The sequence below is a fragment of the Oncorhynchus kisutch genome, linkage group LG10 (assembly GCF_002021735.2).
Source record: "Oncorhynchus kisutch isolate 150728-3 linkage group LG10, Okis_V2, whole genome shotgun sequence".
Lineage (NCBI taxonomy): Eukaryota > Metazoa > Chordata > Actinopteri > Salmoniformes > Salmonidae > Oncorhynchus > Oncorhynchus kisutch.
This window is the reverse complement of record NC_034183.2, coordinates 17277808-17297363: the sequence shown is the minus strand read 5'-3', so window position 1 is coordinate 17297363 and position 19556 is coordinate 17277808. Positions and strand designations below refer to the sequence as shown.

Genomic DNA, 19556 nt, shown 5'->3' with positions numbered 1-19556 from the left:
CCAGTGGGGGACACTGTTGTCTTGTTTCTCATCCCATTGACAGTGAGCCTACAGGCTACAGAGAAAGCCTAGAACAGCCAATACAACAGGAGTTCAACATTCAAAGACAGCTCGTTTTCAGGACAATAATATTCTTGTAACTTGTATTGCGGATGGCCTTAAGTAAGCGTGTCTGATTCTAAATTGTGTCAGTGATCAGGGCAGAACCCTTGCACGACTGGTCACTGGCTGCTCTAAGACTGGCTGGCCAAGGAACGCCTGCAAATAACACGTGTCACCCACATCCGCAGACAAAGCTCTCTGGGAAAGAGAGTCCACGCGCTAAATAATTCAAGTCCGTTCTCTTCGCTGTGAACAAGATGCCAGCCGTCCATACGTTGCTTTTAGAAGAGGCTTTGCAGGACAGTCCTCAGGTGGGTCGATACTATGTTTATGTTATGTGCCGTTATTGAGAGGAAAGGTCTTGTAGGAGATGTGAAACCAGCTCCACTGTTGTAGGCTATTTACTCAACTCGACGATGACAGCTTTGAATTGGCTCATTGTTTTGGAAATGTACACTATTCCGCAGTTGCACACTCGCGCATTGGCTATGTATCCGATACAAAGTTGATACAATGTGTCACAAGTCGTACCTAATTCCTATCAGAAACAAATGTCGCGTATAATTTGCATATTGCTCGAGATTCGAGAATGCCTTTCCCTTTCTGGTGTGAGCAGTGACGTGATGAGTTGCGCATCGCCCGGCCTGTAGTTGGCAGTTGATAAAACAGTGTGCATCAGAACAACTACTGGTTGTTTATTGTGACAGTCACAGTCTTCTGTAGTGTAGACCATTATGTTTTGCGAATTACATGGATGATTTGTGTGACGGAAGTGTTCATATATGTTGTTTTTTTTAAAGCACCGGAGTTGGGGCCTCGGCCTATTTTACGGGCTGTTGTAGGGGTTTCTGAGTATGGGAATCCATTGGAATTGGTCAATAGCCTAAACTTCCCAGCTATGGGACTGCAATCTGAAGTATATTTCAGTCATGATTTGAGGCACTGACTAAACCTAATTGTCCCCAATAGCTTTGGGGGTGTGGGAATGTAATTCAGTTAATATTTGTAGCCGACTGTTATTAATCAAACTCTTAATCAAACGTTATAACACTGTCTTAATTACACGTATTCTAGTACTACTTAATAACAGTTAGGCAAAGAGTCTTCTTGCTATTTTCCACTTGCAGATACAACCAAATTTAGGCTACATTTCTTTAGGCTAGGCTTCACTGGCACTTATGCTATAATAGGCTGTGTCAGAAAAATCAAGCATATTACATGCACTTAAATTATGTTGTATCTTAAATATGCATGTAGCTTACGACTGGGTCCTTTGAGTTTAAGTTCAACATACAGTACCAGTCAAAAGTTTGGACACCTACTCATCAAAGGTTTTTCTTTATTTGTACTATTTCTGCATTGTAGAATAATAGTGAAGACAACGAAACTATGACATAACCAATGGAATCATGTAGTAACCCAGAAATAGTAAAGCAGGTCAAAATATATTTGAGATTTGAGATTTTTCAAAGTAGCCACTGCCTGCTTTGATGACACTCTTGGCATTCTCTCAACCATCTTCACCTGGAATGTTTTTCTAACATCCTTGAAGGAGTTCCCACATATGTTTAACACTTGTTGGCAACTTTTCCTTCACTCTGCGGTCCAACAAACAATTGGGTTGAGGTCTGGTGATGTGGAGGCCAAGTCATCTGATGCAGCATTTCATCACTCTCCTTCTTGGAGGTGTGTTGGGTCATTGTCCTGTTGAAAAACAAATGATAGGTCCCACTAAGCCAAACCAGATGGGATGGCGTATCGCTGCAGAATGCTGTGGAAGCCATGCTGGTTAAGCGTGCCTTGAATTGTGCATTGCTCATGTTTCTTGGCCCAAGCAAGTTTCTTATTATTATTGGTGTCCTTTAGTAGTGGTTTCTTTGCAGAAATTTGACTTTGAAGGCCTGATTCACGCAACCTCCTCTAAACAGTTGACTTTGAGATGGGTCTGTTACTTGAACTCTGTGAAGTATTTATTTGAGCTGCAATCTGAGGTGCAGTTAACTGTAATAAATTTATCCTCTGAGGAAAAGGTAACTCTGGGTCTTCCTTTCTTGTGGTGATCCTCATGAGAGCCAGTTTCATCATGCGCTTGACGGTTTTTGCGGCTGCACTTGAAGAAACCTTTAAAGTTATTGACATTTTCTGGATTGACTGACCTTCATGTCTTAAAGTAATGATGGACTGTTGTTTCTCTTTGCTTATTTTAGCTGTTCTTGCCATAATATGGACTTGGTCTTTTACCAAATACGGCTATCTTCTGTATACCACCCCTACCTTAAATAACGGTTAAATAAAAACCTTGTCACAACACAACTGGTTGGCTCAAACGCATTAAGGAAAGAAATTGCACAAATTAACATTTTAACAAGGCACACCTGTTAATTGAAATGCATTCCAGATGACTACCTCATAAAGCTGGTTGAGAGAATGCCAAGAGAGTGCAAAGCTGTCATCAAGGAAAAGGGTGGCTACTTTGAAGAATCTGAAATATAAAATATATTTAGATTTTTTTTAACACTTTTTTGGTTACTAAATGATTCCATGTGTTATTTCATAGTGTTGATGTCTTCACTATTATTCTACAATGTAGAAAATAATACAAATAAAGAAAAAGTAGGTGTCCAAAATTTTGACTGGTACTGTATGCCTGCGGCTTGTGTCTTGCATAATGTGCTCTGCATATTTCAGAATAGTTCTTCCTATTCAAATCATGGAATCAATTTGAGTGAGTTAGGGACGAGAAAGTCACATTTCAAATCAGCATATTTATGAATAAAGGGGCTAGGCCTACAAATGGTGTGTAAATACAGTTGAAGTCGGAAGTTTACATACACCTAGCCAAATACATTTAAACTCAGTTTTTCACAATTACTGACATTTTAATCCTAGTAAAAATTCCCTGTTTTAAGTCAGTTAGGATCACCACTTTATTTTAAGAATGTGAAATGTCAGAATAATATTAGAAATAATTATTTATTTCAGATTTTATTTATTTCATCACATTCCCAGTGGGTCAGAAGTTTACATACACTCAATTAGTATTTGGTAGCATTGCCTTTAAATTGTTTAATTTGGGTCAAACGTTTCTGGTAGCCTTCCACAATAAGTTGGGTGCATTTTGGCCCATTCCTCCTGACAGAGCTGGTGAAACTGAGTCAGGTTTGTAGGCCTCCTTGCTCGCACACGCCTTTTCAGTTCTGCCCACAACTTTTCTGTACGATTGAGGTCAGGGCTTTGTGATGGCCACTCCAATACCTTCACTTTGTTATACTTAAACCATTTTGCCACAACAACCATTTGCGACCAAGCTTTAACTTCCTGACTGATGTCTTGAGATGTTGCTTCAATATATCCACATCATTTTCCTGCCTCATGAAGCCATCTATTTTGTGAAGTGCACCAGTCCCTCCTGCAGCAAGTCACTCCCACAACATGATGCTGCCAACCCTGTGCTTCACAGTTGGGATAGTGTTCTTCGGCTTGCAAGCCTCCCCCTTTTTCCTCCAAACATAACGATGGTCATTATGGCCAATCAGTTGTATTTTTGTTTCATCAGACCAGAGGACATTTCTCAAAAAAGTGTGATCTTTGTCCCCATGTGCAGTTGCAAACCGTAGTCTGGCTTTTTTATGGCGGTTTTGGAGCAGTGTCTTTTTCCTTGCTGAAGGGCCTTTGAGGTTATGTCGATATAGGACTCGTTTTACTGTGGATATAGATACTTTTGTACCTGTTTCCTCCAGCATCTTCACAAGGTCCTTTGCTGTTGTTCTGGGCTTGATTTGCACTTTTCGCACCAAAGTACGTTCATCTCGAAGAGACCGAACTCGTCTCCTTCCTGAGCGATGACGGCTACGTGGTCCCATGGTGTTTATACTTGTGTACTATTGTTTGTATAGATAAACGTGGTACCTTCAGGCGTTTGGAAATTGCTCCCAAGGATGAACCAGACTTGTGGAGGTCTCAATTTTTTTGGGGAGGTCTTGACTGATTTCTTTAGATTTTCCCATGAGGCACTGAGTTTGAAGGTAGGCCTTGAAATACATCCACAGGTACACCTCCAATTCACTCAAATTATGTCAATTAGCCTATCAGAAGCTTCTAAAGCCATGACATAATTTTCTGGATTTTTCCAAGCTGTTTAAAGGCACAGTCAACTTAGTGTATGGAAACTTCTGACCCACTGGAATTGTGATACAGTGAATTATAGGTGAAATAATCTGTCTGTAACAATTGTTGGAAAAATTACTTGTGTCATGCACAAAGTAGATGTCCTAAAGGACTTGCCAAAACTATAGTTTGTTAGCAAGATGTTTGTGGAGTGGTTGAAAAACAAGTTTTAATGACTCCAACCTAAGTGTATGTAAACGGCCGACTTCAGCAGTATAAATCGTTAAATAAAGGTGTGTGCCTCTCTGCCGCACCCATACCAGTTTACCACACTGCGCCAGTATCTAGACAATTACAGCTGAAGGTCTTACAAGCTTATCCCTCATTTGGTCTGTGTCAGCATTTTTCAATCTGTCTAGTGTCTGGCTGGCTGTCTGTCTGGCTGCCTCCCTGGCTGGCTGCTTCCCTTCTGCCTGCCTGTCTGTTTATTCCATTGCCACATTGCCTGCCTGTCTGTCTGCCATTTGTCATAGGTTTCTGTGTGTCCTTCTCTTCTCTACAGACTCGCTCCTTGCTCAGTGTGTTTGAGGAAGATGCAGGGACTCTCACAGACTACACCAACCAGCTGCTTCAGTCCATGCAGAGGGTGTATGGAGCCCAGGTAACACACACGCATGCACACACATGCAATCTAGGGTTGAGCGGTATCCAGATTTTCATATTGTCATACCATCCTTCTCTCACCCTGGAATTTACAGTATTACAGGCTTAGTACACAAGGGGGAGCCAAAATAGTGCGTTGGGCGTCTATTACCAGAATGATAACAAAATTAGCACAAGTAATAGATCATTTCCATGGAGGATGCTCACTAATATATGCTAATAATCACAAATGAAAATAAACTAATTGCGAAGATGGGCAATCCAGCTCATAAAGTTATACATATATCGTAATGTAATGTCATTCGGTAGCTCCTACCAATATAGTTTGTACATTTTCAAGCTAATGTGAATGAGAGACATTGTGCAAATGAACAAAGTTTTGACTCATTCAGTACTAGCTCTGGAGCAGCGTGTGTTCACACTGTGTCTGTGTGGAGTCTGGAGTCACTAGGGCAACAGGCCTGCCTGCTCTGCTCAGAGAAGATGGGGGAGGAGAAGACAGGTGAGAGCAGAAAAAAACAAGGAATTCAAGATAGCAGTGGCAGCTGTACAGAACTCATCCAAAGGGCTTTGACTTCTCAAACACCATATGATGCCCGTCACCTTATTATTTCAGCCACTTACTTAGATAGCAAGTTAAACTAGCGGCCATGTTAATGCGTAATTCTGAGTTTTTCAAGCAGAAAACAATAATACAACACATAAGAAATATCTTCCTGCATTTTGTAAACTCATATCTAAAATGCTTCTTATTGTAATTTCTATTTGGCATCAGACTCATTTTGTGCTTCAGTTGCACTTCTTAACTCGTATGAGAATTCACGAACAGGCATTATACCAACAGACAGCGCTCCAACTGATGTGTAGCTTCTTTTCTACAGTACTTTTCTTGGTGTAGCCAGCCTATTTTTCTCAGTTAAAATGCAAGATTAGCATTAGGCAAAACATTACGAAATGTAGCTTACTTCATTATTTCTATGATGGGTCTAAACATTAGAAATATGATGGCCATGCATCGTTTTTGCAAAAAATACCTTGCTTTTTCATTGGAAGCGCATTTACTTGTGTGGCTGTCAGCCAAATAGCGTTGTCATCTGATGAAAAATATTTGTCTGTCGAATGTGTTGAACTAATGTATTTTCTTTGAAGGAAAACTATATTTGCACATCCCTGATCACTCTATTGAAGAAAAAAACACAGACTTCCAATAAAACGTGACCCCTGTCAATCAATACACAGCTGAACTCACCCGCTCCCATTTTCTCCTGTTGTGCTACTTACAAAGTGTGACTGGCTCAACTGTGCTGAGGAAGAAAGTAAGCTTCATAATGTCACCGGTGAAATAAGAATGTGATCTGCTTTATCTCCTAACACATTGCACAAGTTGACTGCAGGTATTTACTTAAAAAAATACCTACAAATATGACAAGGTTTTGAAAAACCTAAAATAAATGGTTTCTACGGTATTGACAGTATTGGAAAAACCATCCCATGGCTATTTCTAAGTACCCCAGCATACGGTTTATATGGTATACCGCCCAAGCCTAGTCCAATCCAATTTGAAGTCATTGATTCTTTATGTGAGGATACAATAGCTTAGTTAGCATGTGTGCAGTTTCTGAGAGTTGGTATCGTGTAAGACGGTTCATCCAGAGGATAAACTGCTAATGACATCACTTCCTGTGTTCTCCAGAGTGAGATGGGATTGGCTACAGAACAGCTGTCCAGACAGCTACTGGAGTATGAGAAGCAAGTATGTCTCATTGAGAATATTGGACAACGATCATGTACTTAACTGTATTGCGATATATCTGTTAACTAGCATTATTTCAGAAAGTCTTTAAATGTATGTAGTTCTGTCCTTGAGCTGTTCTTGTCTATTAATGTTCTGTAATTATGTCATTTCTGTACATTTTGTGTGGACCCCAGGTAGAGCTGCTGAAATAGCAACAGCTAATGGGGATCTAACTAAATAAGACTTCTACCATTGGGTTTGTTAGCATATTGTCCCTTTACAGGAGAGAGCAGCATGCCAGCAGTTTGATGGGAATTTAGTATTTCTAACATCATAGCCTCAATGTTTATTTGGAATGTGCTAAATTCAGTGTTTTATGACATTTTTAAGTCACATATTGTTTTCTTCAGAATTTTGCCCTTGGTAAAGGTGACGAGGAGGTGATCAGCACACTGCAGCAATTTGCAAAAACTGTGGGGGAGGTGAGGCTAGTGCATCTGTGCGTGTTTGTGAGCATGCTGTTTACACAGGGAGTGTTTGTGTGCATATAGGAGTTTCTGGTCTGAGAAGAGTGAGTGTCAACGACAGTGTGTGGATGTGTGCAACAGTCATGGAATATATGGAGGTGGTAAAAATATTCCCCAAACACCCTGTCACAATTGTATGCATTGGAAGTTGAATTATAGGCTTTCCCTTGTCATTACAACGGACACGTTTCAACATTAGAGCAGCTCTCTGTAGAGGCTATGGCCTCCAGGATGAGGTAGAGAGACCAGTAGAGGTACAGACAGGTAGAGAATCGCTCTGGCTTTCCTGGAGGTGGCGGTGTAGTCTAGTGGTTAAGAGCGTTGGGCCAGTAACTGAAAGGTTGAATCCCCGAGCCAACTATGTGAAAAAAACTGTCAGTGTGCCCTTGCACAAGTCACTTACCCCTAATTGCTCCTGTAAATCGCTCTGGATAAGAGTGTCTGCTGAAATGTAAAAAAACGGTTTCTTTAGACAGATGGATTGAGCCATAGGGGGTCTGTGGGCCTGGCTGGCTAGCCTGTGCTGGAGAGGCATTAGAGCAGTCATTGTTTGCCCTTCTGGCCTAACTACACAGGCCTAAAGAATGCATCCATCTTCCTGCAGATTACACCTAACCCTGCTCTGACCGTAGGTTCACACTACTGCAGGTGTTGTACACCACTGTGTGTTTACTTGGTAGATGGTTTAGCACTTATCTGATAGTGAAATGAACCAGTTCAAGTCGAGGATAGGGTATATGCTTTATATTGGTAAGAAATGACAGGATGAAATTCCTCTTCAGACCAAGAAAATGTGTTTTGACTGGTTCTCAATTACACAATAGGGATTTGGCTGTGTGATGAGCAATAATTTGAATTAACTGCTTTTCAACTTCCTTTTGAACCACAATCAATCAACCCCTGCTGTTTTCAGGGTGTCTCTGGGTAATTTAGTTCTCTCTCTTCCCCAGCTGAATACACTACACTCAGAGCTGGCCACTCAGATGGCTGACAGGATGATCTTTCCCATGATCCAGTTCAGAGAGAAGGATCTTACAGGTAGACACAAACACTTGCTCATCAGCCAGTTGCTTTCACTCATTTTGAATATAATCTGTATGTGATCTGGTTTTGTGATTTGTCATGGTTTTTGACACTGAATCTGTATTTGACTTCTCAGAGATAAGCACATTGAGAGAAATATTTGGTATCGCCTCTGATGGTATGTATGGGCTTCTCAAATTCTTCTCAAATATGGTTTTGGAGTTGGTATAACCCAGTAGCTGATCATCTTAGCGCATATCCACTCCTTCCCCCTCACAGAGCACGAGGCTGCCATGGTCAAGTACAGCAGACTGCCCAAGAAGAAGGAGAATGAGAAGGTAGTGATGGGGACTGTATGAGACATGTACTAGCCAAACCTCTTAACAGTACAACAACGCACTGGTAGTACCTGTTAAACTGGTACAATAGATAACATTGCCTCATAATAGTTGAGAGGTCATGATATATGTTAGTTGAGAGGTCATGTTGCTCTACTTAGCTCTCCCTCTGATTAGCTGGGTATATGTGGGCGGACAGGTAGCCTAGAGGTTAAGAGTGTTAGGCCAGAAACCGAAAGGTCACAATCTGTCTGTGCCCTTAAGCAAGGCACTTAACCCTAATCGCTCCTGTAAGTCGCACCGGATAAGAGCGTCTGCTAAATGACGTGTGTGTGTGTGATTAACTGCTGTGTTATGGTGCAGGTGAAAGCTGAATTGGTGGGGGAGGTGGCCTACTCCAGGAGGAAGCAGCACCAGGCCTCCATGCAGTACTATTGTGCCCTCAACGCCCTGCAGTACCGCAAGAGAGTGGCCATGCTGGAGCCCATGCTTGGTTACACACAGGCCCAGGTACCAGCACATCCAAATTCACATCGCAAGTCGTTAACCCAATATCAACACACTCTTTACTCCTACCGCAATAAACCAGGACACCACGCACTGCTGTGGTCCTACAGCAAGTCAGAACTGGAGAAGCAATGAATGTCTTCTCTCTTTGTGTCCCTCTCAGATCAACTTCTATAAGAAAGGCATAGATCTAGTTTCAAAGAAAATGGACAGCTTCCTGGGGTCAGTGTCCAGCATGACACAAAATATCCAGGCTCAGTTGGACTCAGAGGCTGAGGCCATGCGTATGACCCAGAGAGAGCTGCTCTCCATGGAGGACACGGTCTACATGCCTGACCGCGACCCCGCCCCTGTCAACCGCACTCTCATACAGAAGGCAGGCTACCTCAACATCAGGAAGTAAGGCTCTGTTTGATTAAGTTCAATTCAGTCTTCCAATATCTTGCATTCAAGGGTGATATCATTTCACTCAGCCCTTCATTCAATGCTCCTTTTTTTCTCAATTTGGTGTCAGTGTTCAGTGTCTTCTCCTTGTTTAACGTTTTCAGGCTATAGCTGGATGTGTTAAATTGTGAACAATTGTGTCACTATTTTCTGCAGGTCTTGTTTTTATTCCATATCAAAGGAAACATTAATGAATGTGTCAAACTACAATTACAAGTTGTCTCAAAGTTACACTATTTGTGCTTCAGTGAATACAATTTGTTTGTCAGCTCTGGCAAGGTGGGCTGTCAGCTACGATTATAGCTAAATATAAGAAGAAAAACTTGGCTTGAGGTAGAATTGCAGAACTGACGTTGTGATTTAGTAAAGTGTCAGAGCTGTCAAATACAGTCTTTGACAAATGTCTGCAGCACAAAATAAAAGGTTCTGCAGAATGACATTTTATTTAATGACACATCTGTCTCAAATGCTTGTCAAGCGCAGCTATGCCAAAAGATAATTAGTTCTCAGTTTTTTTTTTATGGACAGATCTGAGTCCTACAAAAAGTTTTTCGATTTGAGCTGTCATCACTTTCTGATTGCTTTTAGATTTACCGATTGAGATGTTTAGTTCTAATAGCTGAGTCATGGAGACGGCAGCTGCTCCAACACTGTGAACTGGTGTTAGGAACGAAATGGAAGCAAATGGGGGGAAAGGACTACCTGAATTATTGTTTTCGTTTTACGTTGCAGAAGTTTGACCTATTTATTTATTTTTTATGGTGTGCCGTAATGAACACAACCCTTTTCTGCTCCCCAACAGTAAGACGGGCCTAGTCACCACAGCCTGGGACCGGCTTTACTTCTTCACCCAGGGAGGGAACCTCATGTGCCAGCCGAGAGGGGCAGTGGCAGGGGGCATGGTGCTAGACCTGGATAACAGCTCTGTCATGGCCGTAGAGTGCGAGGACAGACGCTACTGTTTTCAGATCACCTCCCCCAATGGTAAAACGTATGTACGCTAAGTATTCACACTTCCTCCTCACCAAGACCCTCACTGGTCACGCACAGATTTGTGAGGAAGATTTCTTATGAGCCTACAAACAGTGTTGTGTTTTAATTTTGTTATTGGGATTTTGCAGGTCAATGATTTTACAAGCAGAGAGCAAAAGGGAATATGAAGAAGTATGTATCATACCAGTCAAATCTTTTGTACCTGTTTGTTTCATAGGTTTCTTTCATCCATGTGTTAAAAGACATTGTTACGTTTTCATCCATGAAAGTTCTTCTTGCCTGCCTGTCACAAGCTGCATTAGAGGAGCTATTTGAAATCGCTGATGTTTGTTGAGCAATGGCTGTGAGTCTAATACTTTCCTCCGTTTCTCATCTCCAGTGGATTTGCACTTTGAACAATATCTCCCGACAGATCTACCTGACTGACAACCCTGAGGTACAGTATATATACTCTCTCTAACCAATACAGTGAGATAAGTAGTACATCGGTAGTATTTCATAGCACTTGAAAGAAGTCACAATGAATAAATCAATATTTTGTTGAGTGTGTGATAAGGCAGACATGTTTTTATTTGATTGTTTTTTGTACACCAAGTCCATTCCATATGTGTAGCAGCAGGGCACTGTGATTGACTGATACAGGACAGGATGTTTCCAGAGTCCAGTATAGCCCTAGAGACTTTGTGGGGGGCTGATTATGCTCTGGTCTGGTCTAGTTTTTAGCAGATTTCCTGATTGTTTTAGAGATGATTGTGCTCCCATGGGATATCTCTAAACTGGGATATGGTGTTTTACAGATGAAAGATCTTAATTTGATCACGCTTTTGTTACTTTGTATTTTACTTCATAGCAGGACATGCCAAATTGTAATGTATTTCAGTTAAAAGGTTAGCAATTTTCACTTTGAAATTTCAGACTTGATTTGCCCTAAAGAAAAATGTACCAACCAGTACAAAAATGTATGTGAATTATAATCCACATAATAATTCACATTTCCTGTTGCGTCAGGATTATTTTCCTGTTGTAGCAAACTGGGTCAAATGAAGATCCTACATCTGGATGATCCTACATCTGATTATCAGAGGCTGCTGATTCCACCCACCCAGTTGAACTTAAACCCATTCTCTATGCACATAACAAGACTAAGAGGCTCTATCTATACTGTGTGTGTATGCATGCTTGTGGGTGCATATGTGTGCGTGCACCAGCGGGTTCTGCGTGTTCAGAAGTATGCTTTTCCTTCATTTGTACACATAAACAAATGCATCGTATGTTCTGTTACTTCGTCTCTGACCTCATGGCTCCCTAGTGCCAGTGGGTAATTTGTTTATTCTAAACAAACCAGGAAGCAACTCTGGCAAGATGCAAACAACTGATGGGTTAGTGTAAGGTCAAGTACTGCTTCCAATTGATACTTTTCATAGGCCTATATGGTGTACATAGCCTGTTATGTATTATGTAAGTCTTATAATAATCTATTGATGACAGTAAAGAAGGTTGGTTTGATCCCAGACTACTTCTATACCTGCCTCAAACTAAATAATGTTCCCAGTATAATTAACCAAACTATGCCCTCTTGTGGCACCATGTGTTAGTCACAGAGTATAATGTTAGGACTTTTATCATTATTACAGTGTAATGACAGAAACTGCACCTTGTTCCCCTCTTTAGGCAGTGGCCATCAGACTGAACCAGACAGCCATTCAGGCGGTCACTCCCATCACCAGCTTTGAGAAGAGAGGAGAGGGCTCGCCCAACCCAGACAGGTTAGCGTCAATCATGCAGAGGAAACACCTTGCTTTTCCTGGATTTCCCCAAGAGGAAAATAAAGAATATATGCATGTGTTATTTCAGGAATTCTGATAGTACACTCTCACTCACTCTTCCTCTCTCTTAATTTACCTCCCTCTCTCTGCAGGGCTAAGCCAGGTGGGATGCAGTCCTCTAGCGGTGCGTCCCAGAAGACCTCTAGTGCTCCTGAGCCAGAGGACCTGATAGTTCCCGGGACACCCATCCAGTTTGACATCATGTTGCCTGCCTCGGAGTTCCAGGACCAGAACAGGGTTGGAGGGAGGTAAGATCGTCACCACAGGGCTGGCGTGTCAGAACCAGTTCCTGTACGCCGATTTGTATAATAATAGCTCAACTGGGTTTAATTGTGTGTGTTTCTTCGCTGACAGGCGTACAAACCCTTTCGGAGAAACAGACGATGACTGCTCCCCTGAAAGCGACGGTAGGAGTGTCTCCATTCCAGTTTTCATTGGTACTGTACTCTTTATGGACTACATATCCCCTGATCCTCTCTGTGTGTGTGTGTGTGTGTGTGTGTGTGTGTGTGTGTGTGTGTGTGTGTGTGTGTGTGTGTGTGTGTGTGTGTGTGTGTGTGTGTGTGTGTGTGTGGTGTGTGTAGACTCCCTGCTGCAGCAGGTGTTTGCAGTGCGGTTCCTGGGCTCCATGGCGGTGCGTTCGGGACAAACCCAGGAAGTGATCTATGAGGCCATGAGACAGGTGCTGGCGGCTCGAGCCATCCACAACATCTTCAGAACCACAGAGTCCCATCTCATGGTCACGAGCAGCTGTCTCAGGTACAGTAACCGGTCAAACAGCAGACCTATGAAAGTGCTTACAGATTTGAACCTTGCCACTGTGCTTCTGCCAGCTATGTTGATTCATTGTGTTCTCTTTTTTGTTATATTTACCACAGGTTGATTGACCCCCAGACACAAGTCACAAGAATCGGTGTAAGGGCCTGAAAAATGTAACCTTAGTAGGGTGCGTTTACACAGGCAGTCCAATTCGGATCTTTTTTTCCACTAACTGGCCTTTTGATCAATCAGATCGGCTCTGAAAAAGATCTGATGTGATTGGTCAAAAGAACAATTAGTGGAAAAAATATCAGAATTGGGCTGCCTGTGTAAACGCAGCAGTATACTGTAGTTATCAGTGTAATGTTGTCTGTTCACTAGTGCTTCACTCCTGGTGATAGCACTAAGGTTTCAGTATGAATTAATCACTATTGGTCCTGCTCTCTCTCCTCTTCCTCCCTCACAGTTCCAGCTACAGGAGGTGACCCAGTTTGTGGCCCACCAGGAGAACGGCAGGCTGATGGGCTTTGTGGTGGAGGGGCGAGACTGGAGCGAGGACGACGAGGAGGGAGAGCCCTCCTTTAGTGCGTTTGTCTTTGAGAGCAACACAGAGGGGGACAAGGTAAGACATCTTAAACACATTCATGTGCTGGACTCACTATGGCACAGAGCCTTCAGTCAGTGAATTCACTTGTCTTTTACTTGTCATGGGTTCATCTGTTTCACAATGTAATTTGTGTCATATCTTCATTCACAGATATGTTACACAATAAGCTTGGGGAAGGATATTATGGAGGCAAAGAAGGTATGTTTTTAAATCAATCTCAATTTATTCATTCTCAATCTAACCCACTAAGTGTGTGTGTGTGTGGGTGTGTGTGTGTGTGTGTGAAGGACCCAGAGGCTCTAGTCCAGCTGTTGAAGAACATGCCTCTGACCAACGAGGGCAAGTTCCTCCTGCTGGACAACGAGACAGGCAACACGGCTAACGGAGGCGCACCGGATGAGGAGGAGTCTGAGGCCTAGCCAGGCCCAGGGGAGGGTCTGAGGTTCCCCCAACAAACACCTCCTCACGTGGGGTTTCGGTGTTCTCATGAGCGCTGACTCTAATATGGTACTAACTGTTGACCACTTGACCAGGAAAAACCCCTGGGTCTATATGGTGTATCCCTTATGACCACAAGAGTTACGTACAGGTACTTATACAAAGGGACAATGTTTAGGTTTACTATTTACGTTATTTCACTCCTTTTCACTGGTGGAATGAATATCCTCAGCCACCCTGTCAGTTTAAACCGGGACCTCCAACACTTATACACTTACATTTCATAACTTTGAGTTTAGTGGTACCATTGTGTCTGTGCTGCTGTAGAAGTATTGTGTAGAGATGGATGGCCATGACATCTTACTTTTCAGCAGCACTTAATATACATCTATCATTCCTATAGGACAATATTGCACTTCCAAGGTTTCTATTTAATCAAAGGCTTGATGTCTGTAGTAGAATGCACTAACTTCAGATGTTGTCTGGCAGCATTCTAAAGTTATGAAAAGGAAAGGGTTTTAGGCCAATCGGATTGCGTGTCAACCCATGTTGGCCGACATCCACATAGCATGTTAGATAACTTGTAATGCGGCTGCATGGGATTTGTCAGATATAAAGTTATAAAGTTGGGTGTTTACTTCATTGCATTCCATGGCAGTGTCTGCGATAAGGTAATGCAAGGAGCCGCTTGTGGATATGACAGCTGTAAGGTATTTCCACCTCCGACACCGTCAAAACAACTGCTATTCGGAGGACGGCTTGCACAGATCTGATACAATCGAGCCCTTAATTCTATTGGCTTCATAGAATCTGAAAATGGAAACAAAACACTAATGGCAAAGGGGAAATCACTGATGCATTGCATTTTCGATCGAGAATTGCATTCCTGCGTGAATATTCTCTTAGCCCTGATTAACCTGCAATACTAAACGTCATGTATGTGCGGTTTCTGAATGTAAGATGTTTTTGTAATGTGGAATAATAAAGACAATAGGTTAAAGCTTGACTTTGCGTTGACCGCGAGGTCATTCAGTGTTGACCAAGGTGTTTGCTTGCATGCCGAGATGATTGGCAACTTTTAAAACAGCTTTTACAGAATTTTGTCTGAGTAGGTGTTTTTCTTAGTTGGTCATATTTTAAGGCCTAACATACCGACCAGACCACTTGCACGCATGTTGATTTTGACCACCCACACCAGACTCGATCAGGGCATGCAGGTTGAAATATCAAAACAAACTCTGAACCAACTGTATTAACTTGGACAGGTTGAAAGCATTAAACATTTATGGCAATTTAGCTAGATAGCTTGTTGTTGCTAGCTAATTTGTCCAGGGATATAAACATTGTTGTTATGTGACCTGAAATGCACAAGGTCCTCTACTCTGACAATTAATCCACAGATAAGGGTAAACCGGGTTTGTTTCTAGTAATCTCTCCTCCTTCAGGCTTCTTCTTCTTTGGACTTTATATGGCGGAGGACAACCAACTTTAAGGTGCGACATGAGCAGTGTGGTCAGAATGTAATTCAGTTCTCTCCTTTTCCCTCAAGGGCTTTTATGACATTCTGTTTAAATGGCTGTCTACAGACAGAGTTGGTTTTGCATTCCTGCATTGTTTACTCATTAAACCACGAAGGAGTCATTTTAGGGTCAAATTCTAAATTGTATGTAAATAAATTTTTTACTTTGTCATGCATTGATGTCGATGAGAGACTAAGTGAACATTTGACTTAAACGGACGTTAGGATTCTTCCCCTAGAGAGGATCCATCTTCTGTAATCCTCCTTAGTGTCTGCCCTTCATGTTGCTGCAACTCCCTTGTGTTCCCTCTGCTTTCTAAGTCAAATGTACTGTCAGGGAAAACATATACAAGCCATCTGGAAAATGTACTAAAAGTGGTAAGTGCATTGTTCTCCTTTGCTGGAATTTCTCTTTTGTAAATGACCTTTGGTTGTATATGACAGTGTGTTCACTTCCCATAAGGCTTTACACTTTAGGAAACGTAAACATTCAATCTTTAATAAAAATAGAAGTGACATTTTGTTAGTCCCTTAAGTATTTTTGTATTATTTATACACAGGGTTTGAGAAATGGGGTGGAAAGTAAGGGAGTGGCACTGGAGCTTTGGGTAGTGTCGTTACGTTTGGCATCAGCGTGTAGGGGGGTTGTAAAGGTTGTAACCATTACCTTTGATAGTGTACAGCATTGTGGACAGGGGACATCATACTGCACGATGAGGCACATTGAAGCTGTCAAACAGGTTGTTGAGGTACATTGTACTTACATTTTAAATGTGGATAGACTCATGTCGATTCTTAATAGGGGATATTTGAAGCAACAAACATACATTACTACCACATATTGCAATGGGTGTAGGGAGAGAGATTTGTACACATGTACATAATAAACATATTCATGGTATCATTAGTTTCTAAACACATACATTACCAGTCAAAAGTTGCAGGGATTTTCTTACATTGTAGAATAATAGTTATAACATCAAAACTATGAAATAACACATGTGGAATCATGCAGTAACCAAAATATTGTAAAACAAATCAAAATATATTTTATATTTGAGATTCTTCAAAGTAGCCACCTTTGCCTTGATGACAGCAATCTACTGCACACACACACATTGGCTCCCTCATACACTCCGGTCTCTGACCTTTGTAGCGTAGCTCCAGGCAGTTGAGTGTCGGGGGTATGAGGGTGGAAGGTCTCAGGGAGGAAGCACAGGGCAAAGGTGAAGTTAGGAGCCATGGAGACTGTCTCCATGGAGACTACTGGAGAGCCTTACTCAGGACCAGGAGTCTGACGACTACCTATCTGATGAGAGGAGAACACACACATGGGTTAGATATGAAAACAGCATTTACAAAACAGACACACACAAAACACGCTGACAGAAAAATCAGTGATTGGGGACACTGCCCTGTGTAGGGTGCTGTCTTTCTGATGGGACGTTAAACGGGTGTCTTGACTCTCTGAGGTCATTAAAGATCCCATGGCACTTATCATAAGAGTAACCCCGGTGTCCTGGCTAAATTCCTAATCTGGCCCTCAAACCATCACGGTCACCTAATAATCTCCAGTTTACAATTGGCTCATTCATCCCCCTCCTCTCCCCTGTAACTATTCCCCAGGTCATTGCTGCAAATGAGAACATGTTCTCAGTCAACTTACCTGGTAAAATAACAAATAAATAAATAAAAGGTATGACAGCTGCATTCTTTTATCCTGAAAGATCAGGTTGCTGAGAGACTGGGCAAACTACCCATCAGCAGGAAGTGCCTGAGGGCCTTAAAGTGCCTCTCCACCACCACTTTGACCAATGATACACTGGGGGAGAGAGGAGGGGGGTTAACAGGAGTACGAAATAGTCCGTGCTAAGCACACAAATAGAGAGATGTTGTGGAGGAAACGGCTCACAAAAACAGACATGGTGAGATTCTACTTCAAAATATATGTGTATAATACATTTCTGTTTACTTCAATAAAATAGCTTATAATCAAATAGATGACTACTGTTAATTTCCTGGCCTACTTTAGGCTGGAGTAGTCCGTTCCTGATACCGTATGATGCAATGGCCTTTTATCAATTCGATCTTTCTCACCTCCTGCATACTCTCTCCTCTGTCATCTCTCACCTCCTTTTGGAAAAGGTCAAAGTTAATGGAGGAGAGTCAGCGAGGAGCGTGAACGTGGATGAAATGAGATTCTCCACTCACGCGTCATTAGGCTAATTACATTTCCAGGGCTGGATCCCAAAATAAATGTGTAAAGTGCTCAAAACAAATGAAGTCAATTGTGCAGAAAGTTGTATAGATAAAACAATACGTAGCATATTGTTTTTAAACTGCACGTTTTTCTCTGACAAAACAGAAGCTGATTCAAAGGGGGTGTGGCAGATTTAAAAACTCTTCTGCAATAGGATACACATGAGGATCCTTGATGAAAGGTGGCTATCGAGGAGGGGAGGGAACTTTCATTTGCCTATTAACGAATTGACACACTTCTCGACCACTTATTGGTTTCCAGGTCACGGAGTAAAGAGGACGGAGGACTGTCTTTTGCCCAAACGAGAATCTCCCAGTGACTTGGGACTGTCATGGATGTGTGCACTATACCAGCATTTCTCAAATCTCTCCCCAGGAAACTACAGTCATTCCACCTGTTTGATCTATTCCAGAGATAGCACACCTGATTCAACTTGTCAGCTAAGCATCAAGCCCTTATGTAGTGAATCAGGGGAACTAGTTCAGAGCTACAAGAAAATAGTGAAACACCTGGGAGTCCCGGAGGAGAGGTTTGAGAAGCACTGCACTATACTACAACAGTGCGTGTGAAGTGCACTAATCAGGAGTTGACTGCATAACCTATACATTATTTATACATGTAGGCATATATGGATTTCACAGGTGGCCCTTTAGTTGGGGAGGACGGTAATGTCTGAACGGAATAGATGGAGTGGTATCAAACATATGGTTTCACTGTGTTTGATACCATTCCATTGACTCCATTCCAGACATTATTGTGAGCTGTCTTCCGCTCAGCAGCCTCCAGTGGTGTATTTGACTTACTCATGAGACTACAGCAGTCTTCGTACTGCTCCACCGGTTACTGAGCAGCCAGGGAGTGGAGGTACTCCCTCTCTGAACTCTCTCCAGGGGACAGAGTCAAGCCCGCTGCCCAGGATAAGATGCCCTCAGCCAGCCGCTGCTGCTCCGGATTCCTGCGGTCGTATTCATTACCAGTCTCCGTCACCACACAGCACACAGCCCACTCTCAAGGCAGAGTCTGAGCTGTGTCCATAGGTACTGCCAGGGATGGGGGAGGGTAGAGGATTTACACATGACACCACACAGCCCATGCCCAGGGTGGAGTCGGAGGATTCTCCGAAGTTGCTCCCAGGAAAAGGAGCTTGAAGGGGTTCAATCCCGGATAGCATGCACCCTCTGCCCATGGCTGAATCTGAAGAGTGTCCATAGTCACTTCCTGGTATCAGAGAAGGAAGGTTTACCATTCCTGACACCACACACCTGATTCCTTTACTTCGAAGTGACTTTGGACACTCCTCAGATTCAACCCTGGGTGGAGGAGCATGAAGGGGTTCAGCCCCAGAGACTACACACCCTCCTCCCAAGGTGGAGTCTGAAGAATGACTGTAGGTACTTCCCTCCCTGACACAACACATCCTAGAGTAGACTCGGAGGAACCTAGGGGGCTGTAGGGGTGGAGGTGGAGGTGAGCCACATCAGGCTGTACTGCAGGTCCCCAGCGAGGTCTAGCCAGGTCCAGTGACGTCTAGCCAGGCGTCGAGGGTCGTAGAGGGGGAGTTTCGGGGAGAGGATTGGTGGAGAAGGGCCTGGGTTGGTTCCTCTGGCTGATGCTCACAGGGCTATGTCCAAGACAGGGTTGAGAAAGTGAGGTAAGGACAGAGAGCAGAGATCACACACTCAGTCAAGCTTACACTTCTATGAGTTTT

General features: G+C 42.7%; 1 protein-coding gene across 2 annotated transcripts; it reads left to right on the top strand.

The window, feature by feature from the left end:
* Positions 1 to 256: 256 nt before the first annotated feature.
* LOC109898751 (DCC-interacting protein 13-beta-like) lies at positions 257 to 16110 on the top strand. Of its 2 annotated transcripts, XM_031833226.1 has the most exons (20): positions 257 to 413; positions 4772 to 4870; positions 6566 to 6625; positions 7018 to 7089; positions 8085 to 8172; positions 8294 to 8335; positions 8437 to 8495; positions 8859 to 9005; positions 9166 to 9401; positions 10249 to 10437; positions 10568 to 10610; positions 10819 to 10875; positions 12111 to 12205; positions 12358 to 12513; positions 12620 to 12672; positions 12850 to 13024; positions 13144 to 13180; positions 13491 to 13646; positions 13782 to 13829; positions 13919 to 16110. In XM_031833226.1, the coding sequence occupies exons 1-20, from the start codon at positions 360 to 362 to the stop codon at positions 14048 to 14050; spliced, it is 1998 nt and encodes a 665-aa protein (XP_031689086.1). In that variant the 5' UTR covers positions 257 to 359; the 3' UTR covers positions 14051 to 16110. The 2 variants fall into 2 exon arrangements, with proteins under 2 accessions (XP_031689086.1, XP_031689087.1); XM_031833227.1 differs by lacking the exon at positions 7018 to 7089.
* The last annotated feature ends 3446 nt before the right edge of the window (positions 16111 to 19556 follow it).